Source organism: Acinonyx jubatus, chromosome B4, assembly GCF_027475565.1.
Source record: "Acinonyx jubatus isolate Ajub_Pintada_27869175 chromosome B4, VMU_Ajub_asm_v1.0, whole genome shotgun sequence".
NCBI classification, from domain to species: Eukaryota; Metazoa; Chordata; class Mammalia; order Carnivora; family Felidae; genus Acinonyx; species Acinonyx jubatus.
The window spans coordinates 35,326,531-35,344,366 of record NC_069387.1 but is presented as its reverse complement, the minus strand read 5'-3'; the positions used below and the strand labels follow the sequence as shown (position 1 = coordinate 35,344,366).

At 52.3% G+C, this 17,836-nt stretch overlaps 2 protein-coding genes across 5 annotated transcripts in view; one reads left to right on the top strand and one right to left on the bottom strand.

Annotated features, from left to right (window-relative positions):
* The window catches only part of CACNA2D4 (calcium voltage-gated channel auxiliary subunit alpha2delta 4), a 112,415-nt gene that overhangs the window by 9,294 nt on the left and 85,285 nt on the right, over window positions 1-17,836 (bottom strand). Inside the window, exons 27-29 of the mRNA XM_027073950.2 lie at window positions 7,677-7,738; window positions 6,646-6,690; window positions 6,419-6,481 (exon numbers count right to left, since the gene is read on the bottom strand). Of these exons, the coding sequence (XP_026929751.2) occupies window positions 6,419-6,481; window positions 6,646-6,690; window positions 7,677-7,738 (170 nt within the window). The remainder of the gene's footprint in view (window positions 1-6,418; window positions 6,482-6,645; window positions 6,691-7,676; window positions 7,739-17,836) is intronic.
* LRTM2 (leucine rich repeats and transmembrane domains 2) overlaps window positions 304-17,836 on the top strand; it is a 30,972-nt gene continuing 13,439 nt past the window's right edge. For 2 of the 4 annotated variants that reach the window (XM_053225637.1, XM_015061488.3), the window contains exon 1: window positions 11,377-15,153. The gene's annotated coding sequence lies outside the window, so the exon portion shown is untranslated. Of the gene's footprint in view, window positions 557-11,371; window positions 15,154-17,836 lie in introns of those variants that run through there. The other 2 variants (XM_053225636.1, XM_027073956.2) reach the window with 2 other exon arrangements.

Sequence of the window (17,836 nt, the reverse complement as noted above, 5' to 3'; positions counted from 1 at the left end):
CTGGCATCCTTATCACTCGGCCAAATCCTGTTTTCAGAACTCTGGAGCTGCCTTTGATTTTCCCTCCCCACTCCCCCCACCTTTCCAGTTACCAGTGTGCCCTGCGGGTTTGTCATTCACCTTCTGACTCGTGGACAGTGACTTAACCCAGACCTTTGTCAACGGCAGCTCACTCCACCCTCCCAACTGGGCTGTCTCCCAGTCCCCAGCCCTGCTGCCAGACAACCTTTCTCAAATACAGCTGGGATTTGGTCTCCTTCCTGCTCCGTCCCTCCATTACCCAATCAGCCAGCACTGGTGAGCACCCACCAATGTGCCAGTGTGCCAGGCTAGGCGGTATCCTCCAAGCCTGCAAAGTCCCTCCACGTTGGTTGACACCCAAGCCTACTGTGCTCTGGCTTCAGACTGCCCTCCAGCTGCACCCCTACACCGACCTCCTCACCTGCCCTGGCCTCTTCTGCCAATTTCTCAGCATGGCAGAGTGAAAGAGTCTGGACTTAGGTACTGGATTTTGACTCAGATCCTGGCTCTGGCACTGCCCACTGTGTGGCCATGGGTAGGTTAGGGGATAATGTGTACCATGCATCTGGCACACAGTGAGTGCTCTGTATGTGGTGGCCATATGACAGGAGATGCTCCAGGCCTTGGCTCTTCTCTCTGCCTCAATGACCCTTCCTCAGTCCCACTCCAAGGAGCTTTACTTGTCCTCCTCTAAGAAGTCTTTCTTTCTCCCCTCTCCAGCTGGAGTGATGGCATCCCTCCTCTGCACTTGGAAATCTAGAGGCTAATGACTAAGGCACGAGGCAGTAGCCATGAGAGAGCTGGATACAATGAGACACTCAGGCTTTTCTGAGCTCTGTGCTTTCTTTGGCCAGAGGCTCATTGTGTTCTGAGGCCAGAACACAGGGAACAGCAGAGAGGGTCTGAGGGCACTTAAGGGAAGGAACAGCAAGTGAAAAGGTGAGAGGCATCCAGTCCTCTGATCCACAGTGCAGCCCTGAACCCACCTGGAGTCCCTCCAGTTCAAGTCATCCCTCTCCGTCAGCTGTGGTTTGCTAAATTTTGCTGTTCCAGTGACCAGGTGTCTGTGCATTCCTGCATTACTAGACAGCGAGATCCTCCAGGGCAGACATCCACCTCCTGGCTTCTCATAGACCACACAGTGTCTTGTTCATGGTCACTATTCAGCATGTATTTGCTGAAGGAATGTGTGAGTGAATGGACAGGGGGATGAATGAGTGATCTGAGTACTCTTGCTGGGAAAGTGCAACGGGATGGAAAAGAGGCTCCTGATGAAGCTGCCGGCCCAAATTCCCACAAGGCTGTCCCTTTATCTCTCTTTGTTGTTCAGACACTTGATTCTGAGAAGACAAGCTCCTGGACACTGGGAAAAATGTGTCCTCCTCTGTACCTACACATACACAGAGTGACTTTCTAGGATATGTCACTCTGGCAGAGCATATCCATCCTCCCCTTCTTCTTTAGGTAAGGCAATCCTGACTTGAATTACGGTAGCAATGTGTTCGCTAAAACACTACATTTCCCAGACTCCCCTGCAGCTGGGGCTGGCCAATGAAATGTGAACAAAGTTCCTGGGTGAGACTTCTGGGAATCTGTTTAAAGGGAGATCTGCTGAAGCACCTCATTCATGGCTGTTGACCTCCCCCTTCTTCTTGTCTGGAAAGTGGACAAGAAGGCAGGAACTCCTATGGCCATGTTGTGATCTTGAGGATGGGGACACCTGGTGACCACACCATACCAGGCCTGGGCTACTTTTCTCTATTCTTTCATGTGAGAGAATAAACCTTTAATTTGTTTAAAACACTGTAGGGGCGCCTGGGTAGCTTAGTCAGTTAAGCATCCAACTTTGGCTCAGTTCATGATCTCGCAGTTCCTGGGTTCAAGCCCCAAGTGGGCTCTGTGCTGACAGGTCAGAGCCTGGAACCTGCTTCAGATTCTGTCTGTCTGTCTGTCTCTCTCTCTGCCCCTCCTCTGCTCTCAAAAATAAGTTAAAAAAAAAAACCCACATAAAAAACACTGTAGTGGGGCACTATTCCTGACAGCAGAACACTATTCTGTGCTGATAGTTTCATTTGAGCTTCATCAGAGTGAATCAGTGCCTCAAACAGGTAAACTGATTTAGTTCCTGACCCTGCAAAGCCCAAGTTGAAACACTCAAACTTGAGTACCCTTGTCAGTTTAGGTCCCCCAGACTGACTGTGGCATAGCACCCAAAGCACAGCACAGCACAGCACAGCACAGGGTCTCCTGCCTCTGTCCACCCACAGCACAGTACAGGGTCTCTGGAAGCTCCAGGTCCCCATGCCATCTAGGTTTGCTCACAGCAGGTCAGGGCTCCACTTGTGTACAGGGGACAGTCCAAAGATAAGCAATGTCTTTTGGACTGCCTGAGCTCTGGGACTGCATCCAAAGGGCCTGGGGCTTTCTGTGTTTCCTGTCTGTTATGAGGCAGGAGTGAGATGGGGTCCTGCGAGGTACCACCCAGGGCCTCGAGCAGGAAGCAGATGGGGCAGGTGGTGGCAGAGGGGGCAGAACTGATGAGTATTCCTGCTGACTGAGCAGCAGCCCTGTGCATAGGCTAATTTGCATGCCTGTGTGAAGCTACTATCCCCAGAGGGAAGGGAGGCCAGAGGGTGAGTGGGGGAGCCCTTGACTCTGGAATGGGGCAAATGTCTCACAGCCTTTTACCCAGGGACAGCCTCAGTTTCTTCTCTAAAAAATTAAGGGGTGTGAGGATTAAATGAGTTACCAGAGTGAAGTCACTGTGTGTGGCTCCTCATGAGGACCAATTTCTTTTTGTTCCTTACTACCGTACAGCCCTGCCTGTTTCCTCTGAGCTTCTCAGTCTCTTGACAAGTGCCTTTGGCCCCACAGTGGGACCAGGGAAGCATGTGGAGGAGTGGCCATTAGCACCACTTTGGAGAGAGGCACCCAGAGGTCCTCTGCTGTGACGGGTCATCTCTGGGGCAGGTGGCCAGCTGAATTTTTCTCTAGAGACACCCAGCCTGAGCTGCCCAAATGAGGCTGCCTTGACCCCAGGAAGGCTCTGCTGCCAGAGCCTGGGGGAGCCTGGGATGTGCTGAGGCAGGTGGTGAGGGATGGGGGCTGGAGCGGCATGGTCAGAAGCATGAGCCAGGCAGGGAGGCTGGAGGTTTCTCCTGCACTGTGTCCACCGTACCCACTGCACTGGGAGTATGACTGGAAGACAGTGGGGGGCACTTGCTTGGTAGGTGTGTAGGAAGGCAGGGAAGCCAAGGAAAACAGGAGCTGAGGCTCAAGACAGGCACATCAGAGGCCCTGGTCTGAGGACAAGCTCAGCATTTTGGGCTGGGGGTAGAGGGGCGCATTCCTTCTGAGAGATTCACGTCCTCAGGGAAAGACATCATGATGGGGCATCTGATTTTTTACCTTTGCTGTTCCTTTGAGGTCCACTTTGAAGCTCTCCTGTGTGGGTGCTACCCACAGGCAAATGACAGGACTTGGAGTCCCCAAATCCAGGGTGACAGATCCACTGTAAACATTACAAAGATCTATAGAGCTGTTGTCACTTTCTTGGCCCCAGCTGTCTGCTTCTCTTTCTAGGCCCCAACAGAGGGCTGTAATCCTGTCATCTGTAGTTCTTTATTAAAAGAATGAGCCCTGAGCTGGAAGAGAGGCTCAGTGGGACCAAATGTCTAATCAGCAGGACTGGAACACCACCAGGGCCAGGAGAGATTCAGGCTGCCCCTCCCTCAGGCAGACCACAGATGGTGCCTTTGGGCATTGCACTCACATTATTTGCTGGGCAGGAGGGCCGCAGTGAGGAAGGGCTGGGAGGGACTTTGGGAAGAATCTTTGCATCCAGAGCAGTGACAGTCTTCTCTCCTCCGGTCCCTGGATGGACCTCAGCAGGGACAAGGAGTAGACTGGACCTTCTGGCACATTAGCCCAGTTGGGAAAGTGTATCCAGATCAACAGCAGCTGGCATTAAGGCCTAGGAAGTGGCTCTCAGACTTTATCACACATCAGAATCATCAGAGGCCTTGTCACATCGCAGTTGGTGGGCCCCACCCCAGACTTTCTGATTCCCTTAGTCTGGGTAGGGCCCGAGAACTTGTATTTCTGTTAACTTGTATTTCTGCTGCTGCTGCTTCCAGTACCCCTGCCCCCCAACACTTGGAGGCTTAGGAGTAAAAGGGGGGGAAATGAATGAGTTGGAGGAGGGGCCAGACCATGTGGTCCTTGACACCACTTGGGTGTGTTTGGGGAAGGGGAAGGGGTTTATGGTAGAACACTTCTGTAATGGTTCCTTGGTAGGTTGGATGTAGTAACTTGCTTCTAGTGAATAAAATATAGTAAAAGTGATGGGATGTCGCATCTGAAACTAGGTTCCAGGAGACAGTGACTTCCACCTTGTTCTCACTCTCTCTGTCTCTGGCTCTTCTTGGCTTGCTCACTCTAATGAACCAAGTTGCCATGTTGTGAGCTGTCCTGTGGAGAGGCCCATGTGGTGGTAACTGACCATGTGAGTGAACTTGGAAGCTGACCGTCCTCTAGCCAAGCCTTGACATGAGTACACAGCCCTGGCTGACACCTTCCTTTCAGCTGTATGACAGACCCTGAGCCAGAATCAGCTAGCTAAGCCACGCCCAAGAACTGTGGGACAGTAAGTCAGGTGGCTTTAAGCCACTACATGTTGGGGTAAATTGTTACATGCAACAGATAACTGTTACAGAGTTGTTGAATGGAGGAGTTAAAACAAAAAGCAAAAATGGATGGATAGACAGCTGATCTACAGCATCAGCACCCGCTTTCCACCACTGTGTTTCCACTCACCTTCCAGTCCAGTCCCTGCTTCTTCCAGGCCTCTCTTACCTTTAGGCCAGTTTGATTCTCCATGTAGTAACTAAGTGTCAGTTGTGCCTGGTGTGTGTGGTGTGTGTGTTGTGCCTGGTGCTGCTATACCATTGGTGCCTCCCTTCCGGCCCTCTCCTAACCTGACACAGCTCCGGTCACAGGGTGAGAGTTGTCCAGAGTGAGGAAAGAGGAGCTCTGTCAAGACACTGCTCCCAGAGCCCTGGCACCAGCCTTGGAGTTTAATCTGGGGGTTGGGATGCCTGGCCTTGGCATTCAGTGTCCTAGAGGCATCGGTCCTAATTCCATCAGACTCAGCCAAGCGCAGCAAAGTGAATGAACTCTGCCCCAAGCAGTAACAGAGCAGCCTGAGGTGGGTGCCCAGGCACAGGAGGACCACCCCGGAGGCTGGGGCTTGCGGTCTGCCACGCCCCCCAGAGAAGGCCTTATCTCTCTGGTCACTGTCACTGCCCTTCACTCGTATTTCTAGGCTCAAAGTCTGACTTTTCTGCAGCTGTTGGTTTTCAGGTTGCTAACCTCACCTTGCAGCCTCAGTTTTAACTCCAGGACAAAATGAGACTAATACCACTACTGGAGATGATGGTGGCGGTGGTGTGGGGCCCTGAAGTGGGGGGAAGGGAGGCAGTGGAAGCACCGGAGTGTCAGAGGCCAGGGTAACCAAGCACACTGGGGGCTTGCGCTCTGGAGGAGCTTCTGGATGGTCCCAATCCTATTATGAGATTAAATTTCATTTCATTTACACCCTGCTTCATTCTATAAAGGATTTGGGATGGCTTTTAAAAGTACATACAATGTTATAATAGTTGAGAAAATAGGGGTAAATAAGCTAAATAAACACATACTTTATAAAATATGTCTCTATTTGTTTTTACAAATATCCAAAGTTGTACCAACTTGTGAGCAAATGTGATCTGGGTAGAATAGGAATGGGATCAGTGCCTTTATCAAAGAGACCCCCAGAGCTCCCTTGCCCTTTGTGCCATGTGAGGATACCATAAGAAATCTGTGCCCTGGAAGAGGGCCCTCACCTGAACACATGGGCACCCTGGCTTCTGACATCTGGCTTCAAGAACCCTGAGAAATAAATTCCAGCTGTGGATGAGCCACACAGTCTGTTCATGTTGCAGTGGCCTGAATGGACTAAGCGGGGAGGGGACGTGACGGAGGGCAGTGGGGCGATGGGCAGTACAAGGGTGTGTGGACTCTGGGAGTCAGCGGCACGGCCTCGGCACAGGACACACACTACCCTGAGGTGGAGTTTGGTCTTGCCTCTCCTCATCATGTGGGCAGATTCTCTACCAACCATGGGATGAGGCCAGATGAGGTACAGACAAAATAAGAAGTAACATTTTCTCTGACCACCCAAGTGGAACAGTGTCTGAATTTTGTGATCTTGCTATATGGACTTGGTTTCAAGAAGAGACTCTGTTTTCTTCAGACCATTTACTCTCATCTGCTCTAAGCCAGGATTACTTCCTTCCCCTGGCTGTCCTGGCTGCCAGATGACTTGATTGCCCCCTAATTCTACTTCCCAATGCCTTACCTCCTGGGACCTCTCTGAGATCAGGATGAACCCGTTGTTGTCGATGACGAAGCAGTCCAGGTGCTGGGGAGAAACCCAGGAGGAGGTCATGGCTGGGCCATGACCCCTGGGTAACGTGCCCGTCCCGGCATTCAGGAAGGCAGGCCTGCGTGTCCAGTGTAGAGGCACGCAGTGTGGCCCAGCACTTCAGGGAAGGATGTGGTTGGGGGGTCCGTGGAAGAACTTACACTGTCCTGGCAGCTCTCTGGGCATGGCCCCTCCACAGTGCCGCACTGGAAGGAAGAGGAGAAATTGTAAACTGTGTATGCCTGTGTATGTGCATCTGTATGGTGTTGTGTGTGTGTTATATTCGTATACTGATGTGGGGTTTATACTGTATGTGTTTGGTGTGTGTGTGTGGTATATGTGGTATGTATGCCGTGTGTGTGTTGTATGTGTAGGGCGTCTGTGTGCAGTGTGCATGTGTGCACGTGTGGTGTATACGTGTGGTGTGATGCACGTGTGAAGCTGTGTTAGTGGGGTCAGGGCAAGGAGAAGCAGGCCCTTGCTGGCAGGTTCAGCCTTGTCTGAGGGGCCATGGCCACTGCAGCCCATGTGTGAGGGGGGCACTGGAAGCCTCATGGGGTGGCTTCAGAGGCTCCTGTTCTTTGTGATCCCACCTTATGTGAAGGGTGCTACTAGGTTATGGGGCTGGTGCCCCTTCCCCTCCCATCCATTTCTTCATTCTGTGGTTTCTTAAACCCACTCAAAGGGAGGATGCAGCAACACACAGATGGGGGGGCCATGGCACAGAGGGGAAGATTCTGGCCAGAGGAGCTTGAGGAAGACAGTGAGGAGACCCAGGAAGTGGGGAAGAGCCCAGTGCGAGGGCTCCAGGCTCCGGGGAGGAAGAGCAGAGGTGGGGAAGGATGGGGTGGAGTGGGAAGCACAGGATGGACAGCAGTCAAAGCCTGGGTCTTGGCTGGAGGGATGAGGGGTGCTCTCTCCTCTGCCTGATGGGGCAGGGCAGGTGGGAGCATTGTGTCCTGCCCTTTCTCTGGGTCTGAGCTGAGACAGAGCCCCTGGTGAGGAAGGTCAGGAGTCCACATGCTGAGGTGCAGGGAACTGAGCCAGGCAGAGAAGGAAGGGATCTGGGACAGTGGACTGAGGGCCCAGGAGGTGGGCCAAGAGGCGGTGGGGGCTGCCCGAGGGAGCGGGCCCTCCTCATCCCAAGGTGTCGGCCAATCCTCTGGCCCTGACCTGGCACCTTCACACCCACCTGCCGGGTCGCTGCCCAGAACGTGCGTTGTAGGAACTCCAGCCTCATTTGGACTCCCACCGCTACAAGGAAGTGGGAAGAGGGAGGGCAAGACCATGGGCGTGTTTTTTGGGGAGGGGGTTGGTGGGAGGGAAGAGACAGTGAGAGAAAAAAATAGATCCAAGTCAGAGAGAGGAGGTGCATCAGCAGGAACTGAGGGGAGAGGTAGCATCGAGCTGAGTCAGATGGCAGTGTGCTCGAGAGCTGAGGCTCCTGTGGAGTGGGAGTGGGGAGAAAAGCAGACCGGCTGGTGGCTTCTGTCTCTCCACAGCAGGCAACACCAGAAAATGCTCAAGAGAAAGATGAGTCCCAGGTTCTACAGAACAATGAGGACAGCACTCTCCTCTGATCTTGGGAAAATTGAGGCAGGTGCACTAGGCACATCATTCTCCCTTTTCCCACAGATGGAAAAACAGGCAGAGAGACTGAGCCATTTGTTCAAAGTCATCGGACCAGAAGTGGTAGGCTGAGACTAGAATTCAGCGCCCTTCATGGAGCTTTCTAGATTTCAAGCCTGACATAACAGCCTGTCTTGTACCCCATTCCTGCTCAGGGTCTCCCTCACTTTGTAAGAAGTCTCTTTCCTTGCTGAAAGGTACGATCAGGTATACCCAAGTAGGTTCCAGAAAACTAGAGATGCTACCAACTGGCAAAAGCTACTCTTGATGATGCCACGTCCAATGGCCACCTGTGCCTCTTTGGTTCCCAAATAGGCTCAGAGGATGCGAGCTGGAGCTCACATGCTAAGAGAAATCTGAGGTCAGAGAACATAACAAAAAGGCAGGTTATATTGAAAAGAAAAGGAATAAAAAAACTAGGTTGACTTCCTACTGTCTGGTATAATAATACTGAAAATTTTGAGTGCCAGTCACCTTCACATCCATGAGCTTATTTCATCCACACAGCGGACCAGTTCTATTCTTATTCGGACTTCACAGCTGAGGAAATGGAGGCTTGCAGAGGTGATGTGCTTGCCTAAGTCACCCAGCCCCTAAAGGCAGAACCGGGACTCAGCTGGGTCTGTTCCTAAGGCTCTTAACTGTTTGTTCTCTAGTCAAGCACTCTCCCACCTGGGGCTGCGGTCCCCTCATCAGCACAGTGGGCGTGGATCTGAGCTCCTGACTGTTATACTATATTCATGAGACATTCTAGGCACCCCAATGACCACTCATTGGAGAGATCTTCCATTGTGACCATTCTGACTTGCCAAAACTCAGCAACAGGCTCTTCTAAATGGGCTGGAGTTCTAGAATGACACAGAGATACAGAATTGTATTTTTTTGTTTTTTCAATATGGAATGATCCTAGACAAATATTATGAAAAAAAAATGAGACAAGGAAGGGTCAAGGGGCCAGAGTTCTGGCCCTGGGTTTGCCAAGGCTGTGATCTTTGGATTTGTTTCTTCAGTTACAAAATGAACCATGATTATACTCGCCCTAGGAAGGCAGAATGAGTATAAGATTGTTGAGGCTCAAACAGATAATGGAGGAGAATATTATTTTACACTAGAGCCTTGGTTCTCAAACTTTGGCATGCATTAGAATCATCTGGAAGGTTTTCCCCTGTCGCTAGAGTCTCTCATTTAGTATGTCTGGGGTGAGGCCTGAGAATTTGCAATTCTAAAGTGTTTCTAGATGATGTTGATGCTACTGGCCCAGAGACCATATTTTGGGAACCACTGTTGTAAAGCAATGCTATCTGATCGAACTTTCTGTTCTAGACCTGCACTGTTTCATACAGTAGCCACTAGACACATGTGGCTATTGAGCCCTTGAAATGTGGCTGGTATGCCTGAGGGCCTGAATTTTAGATTTTTAATTTAATTTTAATTAAATTTAAATAGCTACATGTGGCTGATGGCCACCATACTGGACAATGCAATTCTAGATACATGAATTTACAGATGATGAAACCAAGGCCCCGAGAAGCCCCTCCCCTTCTTTGGAGTCTCATGGTACTTCTGTGGCTGGAACTTTGGCTAGCCTTCTGGAACAGGTTCTATGATATGGGAACATTTGAGTTCTTTGTGCACTTCTTTGGGCTGCAGGGTCTGATGACTAAGAGGAGGGGTGGGAAGGGCGCAGGCACACCCACTTTTTGGTCATGACAAAGACGAGAGATGCACTGACACAGCACGTGATCAACACATGAGGCTTGTGCTGGAGAGTCCAGCGCTGGTGACCACACCCTATCCTCCCTTCCATGCTTCCCTCTAAACTTGCAGGTGACTTCTTACTCTCTCTCCCTTTCTTCCTTTTAAGACCACCCATGATATTCATTTTAGACCATTTCTTTCACCAACAAAAGAAAGCTGAGTGAAGGAAGAAACTTTCTAAAAATTGTCAGAGAGGAGTCACACTAATGCTTAGAATGATCAGATCTTTGGGCCACTGACCCTTGTCCTTGGCTTCCATAGTCAAAGAGATTTCAGACGATTCCAGAGGAAGACCCTGCCCTTCTACCTGCCTGCTCAGAGCCAATTCTCATGGAATCATGACATTCCAGAGCCAGAAGAAATTCTGTGATTCTAACACAGAGAGGCTTGAGAGGGTGGGAGTTAGTTTTTCCCTAATGAAACAGGTTTTTGAGGATCTTGGCTAGAAATGGGAGGAGTGGGGAACCAAGCAGATTGTCTCTCCCCTAGGTTCCATCTCACAACTGGACCAGAAGCTCTTCTAAGGTGAGCTCCAGGTCCTTTGCATCTGGGTGTCCTTTGCAGAATTGAGGACATTCCAACTGCCTACATCTCCACTTGGGTCACCAAGAAGCATTTCAAACTTCACATGTTCACAACTGAACTCTGGCTTTTCCTCCCCCAAATGTGACCTTCCTTGAGACTTTTCCGTTTGGGGCATATTCCACTTAATCGTTCTCATGTTCCCTTCTTCCATCGAAGTTCGGCAGCCCTTATTCCAAAACACTGTAAGTCTGTCTACTCCACCCTCTGCTGCTACCACCCTGGGCCAGACCAACATCCCTCACTTGGATTAATGTGCTATATCCCTAAGCAGTCTCCCTGCCTCTCTGCCCTCCGTTCCCCAATAGCCATAGCAATGATCTTTCTGAAGATCAAGTCATGTCACTCCCTTGCTTAAAATCTTCCAGTGCCTTTCCACTGGTTTTGGAACAAAATCTAAACTCCTCTGTAATATGGCCTCAAAGCCCCACAGGAGCCTGCCCTGCCATTCTCTCTGATTTCAACCTGAATCATCTTCTCCCTTAAGTGGCTGTGCATCAAAGCTGTGCTTCCTTCCTGGAATGCTCTTCCCCTAGAACTTTACATGGCTGGCTCCTTCTCATCATTGGATCTCAGCCCAAACATTGCCTCCTAGAGAGGCTTTCTCTGACCTCTCCAGACAGAGCAGACCACTCCTTCACCCTCCACTCTCTATTTCATCACTTTTAGTTTCTCAGCAACAGATTTATTTTATTCCCATTTATTGCCTGCCTCACCTTATTAGCATGGGGGCTAAAAGTAGGGAAGAGGGAGTGAGTTCTGATCCCTGCACCTAGTATAATACTTAACATACTGTGGGGCTCCATAAACATTAAAAAAATGTTTTTAATGTTTTATTTTTGAGAGAGAGAGAGAGAGAGAGAGAGAGAGAGAACACAAGCAGGGGAGGGGCAGAGAAAGAGGGAGACACAGAATCCGAAGCAGGCTCCAGGCTCCAAGCTGTCAGCACAGAGCCCAATGTGGGGCTCAAATTACAGAACCACAAGATCATGACCTGAGCCAAAGTAGGAAGCTTAACCAACTGAGCCACCCAGGCGCCCGTCCATAAACATTTTTTTAAGTTTTTAAAAATTTTATTTATTCTTGAGAGAGAGAGGGAGAGCAGGGGAGGGGCATAGAGAGAGGGACAGAGAGAGAATCCCAAGCAGGCTCTGCACTGTCAGTGCAGAGCCCGACGCAGGGCTCGAACTCATAAACCATGAGATCATGACCTGAGCTGAAACCAAGAGTCAGACGCTTAACTGACTGAGCCACCCAGGCTCCCCACCATAACTATTTTTTGAATTAAGTAAATATTTGTGAATTCCATTGAGTCAGCCACTTGACTGGGAAGCAAATTCTACAAGATCTTGCCATCTCATCCCTTACCTTTAGGGCTTAGGACTGAGCTGAGCTCCTTCCTCCCATATGGAGCCTGGCCTCTTACAGATCTGGACTTGAGACCCTAGAGGTTTAGCTCTGCTCTGATTCCCCTGAAGGCCTAGGAGGGAGCCCACTAAGAAACAGGGACTTTAGGGGAGACAAAAAGAGCTTCCTCATGGTAGGATCTGCTAGATCCTGACAGCAGGGGCTGGTATAGAGTGGGGGAGGTAGTGAGGATCACGGGAGCATCTTCAACAACAAATCGTCTGTTCTGCTGTTCATCATTTCAAATCCTGTTCAATTCCTGCCTTACAACCCAAACTGTACTTTTCCACCCCAGACACTGCGAGAGTCCAGGCTTCTCTCCTGGGAGACCTGCCAAGGTGGCCCTTGGGTCCCTGTTCTGCTTGCTCAGGTGGTCAACTGTCAGAACCTCACTGGACACCTGTCTCAGGGGAGCACCAGGGGGTCACCCCCCTCCTAGTGCCTCCTATAAGCCTGCTGTGTGCAGGAGATACTACTTCATGGTATTATGTTTGCAGGCAGGCACAGAACTAGTGGTGAAGAGAAATCCAAGCAAAGGGGCCATGGGAATGTGCAGCACTGGCCTCTCTGGGCTGCCACCCCCAGTGGGTTATTAAGAGACCCCCTCTTTTCTGTGCGTGATTGGTCCTTGTTTCAGAGACAGACGTTGGACCCCAGGTCCCACTACAACCTGACAGAGGCAGAGAAACGATGCTCCTTCCTCCTGCCCCTAGCCGTGCCTGTTCTTCTCCCTCCCCTGGCCTCCTCCTGCCTTTCCTCTCTCCCCTGCTTCTGCACAAGGATCTCTCCTCCACAATGATCTTGTGCCTTCCTCCGAAGCAGCTTTTCTTTAACATTCCCTTGACTGTCAGACAACCTAACAAAAAGCCTCAATAAGGCCACAGGCAGCAGATGGCTTATCAAGATGTACCTATCTGCTCGGGGTCCTGGCTGTCACCTCAGTGCTGCTTTGTCATTACAGATGGCAAAACAAAGCAGCTGTGCACACACACACACACACACACACAGAAATGATCCCTGTTGGGAGCCATTCTCCCAGCACCTCCACACTTTACCCCCTAGCTCTCATAGCTACTTTGTCCTTCCCCCCTCTCTGCCTTGAGAACTCAGCCTGGAGAGCGTTTAACTGATCAAGAGCTGTGAGATTAGGAGGGGCCCATCTTTTATCCTACAGGCTGGTTTTCCAGCAGATGCTCAAGGTCATAGAGTGCCAGTAACAGAAGGGAGACCCAAGATCTCAATCATTCTCCCTCCTCATTCTATAGAGCAGGAAAATAAGGCCCAGGGCTGTCAGGTTCATTAACTAGCTAATAGCTAGTTAATGAGCAGCAGAGTCTAGACTCTGGGTCTCCTGATGCCTAGGCTTGGGCTCTTTCTTCCCTTCTAGCCCTGATTCAGCTGACAAGAATGTATTGGGGTGTGGGAGAGGCAGAGTCCATTTTCTGATACAGCTCATAGTATATGAAAGAAGATAAGCCATCCCACAGAAAGCTGCTGTACATTTTCTGTGATATGAACCGCAAGGGTGCCCCAAAGAAAGGCCATAGATTGGAGAAGGTCAAGTCTGTGGACCGGACAGGGAAACTTGGTAAAAGTGGTGACTTTCTGGCTGAGATTTTAAGAAGGGGGAGGCTATCCATGGGGACGGAAGGTGTTTCAGACTCAGGGAAGGAGCTGGGAGAGCCAAGATCTGTTTAGAGGTAAGTGGGTGCAGTTAGCCTGAAGGATAGGATGCACTTGACCTCTGTGTAGGTGAATTCCCAGGTAGAAGATGCCCTCTTTCCTCCTGGAACAGTGGTCTGAGCCTCTGCTGCTGTGTTGTGCAGCAGGGCAGACAGAAAAGATGGTGCAGGAGCATCTGTCAGAGGCATCTTGGGGGTTTCTCGACCTGACCCTCACCTCTGCCCCAGTCCTGATGGTGAATCCCCCAAGGAACACAGGTAAAGTGGAAGAGGGACACCGGGATACCCCTGACATATATTATCAACGTGCCATGCCACCTGCTTGTCAGGCAGATTTTAAGAGATGCAAGGAAGGGTCACTTAGGGGTCTGTGCCCCAGGATGGGACTCCTCCTCTGGCTTAGTTGCTGGTGTCTTTTGCCTTTGGATCAGACATTTGCCATCTCTTGGAATATCAATTTCCTCAACTTGGTTAGCAACGAGGCCTCTGAGTTCTTGAATACCAGTCTCTTCCCTTCTGCAAGCCTACCTCATCTAGATAAGAACAAGAAGCCTAAAGAAGCCAAGTCAGATGGGGCGGGGCTGCATTTACCCCTGGTTCCTCCAGGGCTCACCCCAGGGCACTACAGACAACCTGTCAACCAGCTCCAGTCCCCTTAGCTCCCAGCCTGTCAGCCTTGGCATTTTACTTCCTTAAATAGCCCTGGTCTGGGGTCACTGAAGCTCAGTGATCTATGTGTGACCATGACACTAGCTCTGTGTGGCTCAGGGCCCGTTTCTGGAGGACTGCCAGGCATATGGGCTGTCCTGTGCACCCCTCCAATGACCCTCCCTGGAATAAATCACCCTTTGACCGGGAAAAGGGTTTAGTTTTTCCTTTTCCACAGGCAGGATGGAAGATACTACCCTGCAGATCTCTGAACGGGAGACAGACCCAGCCTCCTAGGGGCCTCTCTGCCCTCTGGGTCCTGGCCCTTTTTCTCCAAAGGGAAGGGGAGAGACAGGAGAGGGGGCGGCGGTCGGGGCAGGGAGAGCTTGGAGGACATTGGGGAAGGAAGATGGAGGTACAGGGTACAAGGGCTTTCAACAGCTTTCCTCCTTTCGAGTTGGAAGCGGTTAATCCATAGGTGCTTTTTTCCACCGAAATGTGAGCATTTCAAGGGTGAGCGCTGCCCTCTGGCCGCAAGCGCCTCCGGTGTGTGTGCGCCTGTGCGCGCGGCGCCTGTGTGTGCTACTGTCGCTGTCATCACAGATGTACCCCCAGCTGTCACTCCATTGCTCCGTCTCTTCGCTTGCGCGCACACGCGCGCGCTCCCCTCCTCTCCCTTTCTTCCCCTTTCCTATCGGTCTCCCTCTGTCCCTCCCTCTTTCCTTCTCAGTTTGCTATTGACCCAGCAGCCCCGTCCCCCTGGCAGCTGCGGCAGGCATTCCTTCTCCCCCGTGCTGTGCGCTGCGTGCCAGGTCCCTGCTCCCGGCCGGGCGACTGGAGACTCAGTGCCCCCAGCGCTCCGCTGGGCAGTGCTGTCTGGATTTCTCCAGGAATCCCAGGAGGGGCTCGCTGGACGGCTAAGAGCTACTTGATTTAAGGAGCTTGCGGTCAGGGTGAAGAAAGGTGAGTGCTGTCCTCTGGAGAGAAGGAATGAAGGGCCGGTGGGGCTGCAGGGTAGCTGGGTCACAGGGAACAGGTCCCATCTTTGCTGGGTCTCCTGGCCCTGCACAGACAGTGGCTGTTGCCTGCTGCCTGGGAGCGATGGCTGGGGTTGGGCAAGTGCTCAGTACCGGACATCTGGGCGACCCAAAGATACAGGACCCAGGGGTACTCTGACATCACAGCATTGGGGAGGTGAGCTGGGATTCTGCTGGGGAGGGGGCAGCTGGGGAAGGGGAGGGGAGAGGAGGGCAGTGCCATTGCCAGATGACAGGCCCTGGGGGGCATAGAAACCAATCCCTGCAGCACGGGGAGTGCCAGCCGAGAGCCCTGTGCTGTCTGCCTGCCCGGCTCCGGGACACAGCCTGAGGAGCTTGGGTGCTATGGAAAGGGATGCTGGTGACAGGGCTGGTACAGAGGACAGCTTGGTGGGGCGGGGGGGGGGGGGTGGGGGGTGGGGATGGCGGGCTGGAGGACTATGCTGTTTGAGGTCTGGGAATAGACCTGGGGCAGCCTCTCTGCAGGATGCCCTCAGCACGGGATTGTCGGCCTTCAGGAAGCTGCCCTTGTACAGGGTGCAGTGGAGCTCTTCCCTACATGGACATGGGTCCACGCGGCTGTGGGGGAAGCCTCCCTGGTGGGGGCGTGGCTGGGAATGGACGATGGAGAAAAGCCTTGCAGCTCTTCCTTGGTGAGCCTGAGGCCTTGCTCCCAGCCCTCCAGGGTCCCAGGGGCAGGGGATGGATCCAGGCTTGTGAGAATTCGCTCGGGGTGTCCCCCAGCTACACACCAGGTCCTCTATCCATAAATGGGTTCAGAAGCCTTATGCCATGGTGGGAATTGTGGACTCAGCTTAGGGGGAGAGGGTGGTATATGGCCAAGCCATTCCTACCTGGTTTCCTAACCCAGTGGGGCATGGACACCCTGAGTTGTATCAGGAAAGCTGCTCTCAGCAGCCCCGAGGCCCATTTTGACAATGCAAAGAGGATAGTCTGACCAGGAGTCCAGACCACCCAGCTCAGTTCCAGTGACTGCTTTGTCTTTTCCTTGAGCTAAGCTTTTCAGAGTTTCTGGGGGTGATGGTGAGGGTGGCACCTGGCTGTCAGGGCGCATTGGGCATTGCCTTGGCATGACTCAGATTGACACCCGGCAGCTTAGGTAACTACATAGGCTGGGGGAGGGGAGGGGAGGCTGAGCACGTGGAGGGGGCGGGGGAAGTCCAGCAGGAGGGAAACCCGAAGCAGCTTCCTGCTTTTCCCACCCCACCTCCCCGCTGCCACAGTCTCTGTCTCGGGCACTGCCAAAAGAGGGAGCCCAGGAAAGCCAGCCTGGGGGTGGCAGGAGAAGGAGGGAGGTTTCTTAAGCAACCGATCTGGTTTCTTTGGGGTTTGGCTGGAAGCTGTGTCTGGGGCCCAGATAAGCAAACCTTATTCCCATTTCCTAGGCACTAAAGCCAAGGGGCCCTACTGGGCTGTTTTTGATGGAATGGGTATCATGGGGAGGAGGCAGGGGAGGGCCTTTATGTAATGTTGGGGTGTCTGGGGAGGAAGGACTTGGAGCGGAGGCAGTCTCTCTTCTCGGGTTCTCCCTCCTTCTACCCAGGTCAAGCCTCTTCTGTCCCCCTCCACACCCCCCACCGCCCCGACCCAAGGCCATGGCCTGAGCCCAGATCCATGACCTCAATGGACCTAAGGCCATGGCCTGAGCCCAGATCCATGACCTCAATGAACGTGCTTAGTTTGTTCACAGCAGAGAGGGGCTCCGGTGAGGAACGACTCAGGGGGTGTTTCTGTTCTGATTAGCAGAGGATCTGTTTGGGATCAGGAATATTCAACAAGGAAACCAGGATGCAGGAAGCTGGGGGTGAGAATGGGGTATGCATTTTGAAATGAACCAGGAAGGTTTGCCTGTTCCAAGTACAGATAGATTAAAAAAAACCTGCTTCCGTGCTGCCTGGGCAGTGTATGTTATGGGGGTGACAGGCAGGAAGAGACTGAGAATGTCTCTTGGAAGGGCCCAGATGGCCAGACTGGAGGCAGCAGGTGCAGAGCCCAGCCCTGCACAGTCCCCACCAAACAGGGCTCAGCTCAGGCCGCTCTGCGGTGCAGGTGCCTCTCACCCTCTTGGTGCTTCTCACCCACCTGTGACCTTCACCTTTCTGCAGAGTGAAGTGGGTGCACAGGCGACTACGAAGTCCCTTTCTGCTTGTAAGTCCTGTGAGTCTTGGATGCTGAGGGCGTGCAGAAGCCTTGTCCTCAACTAGGGATACTTGACCAAAGGGAGAGATACCAGTGGAGGTGAATGGCAGAGACAGCATGATGTCCCAGGAGTCAGGAACCCTGGGTTGAGGTACAATAGGCATTAAGCAGTTGTATGGTTTGGACACTTGACTTGGGGAGATGGACGTGACAGAGGCATCAGGGGAAGGGTGTGGACACCAGGCTGCTGGTGGGTGTGCTGGAGATTTCTAGCTGGGGTCTGAGGCAGCTCCACTTGGAGGATTATCTCTGTCTGTAGGAGGAATTGAAGGGGCAGAAGCACAGAGAGGCCATGGCTCTGCACCGACCTAACCTGAGCACTCGGATTTGGGGGCTCTGGCTGGCTGCTCCTCGCCCAGGGGGCTGAGGTGAGGTGCCCCACCCAGGAA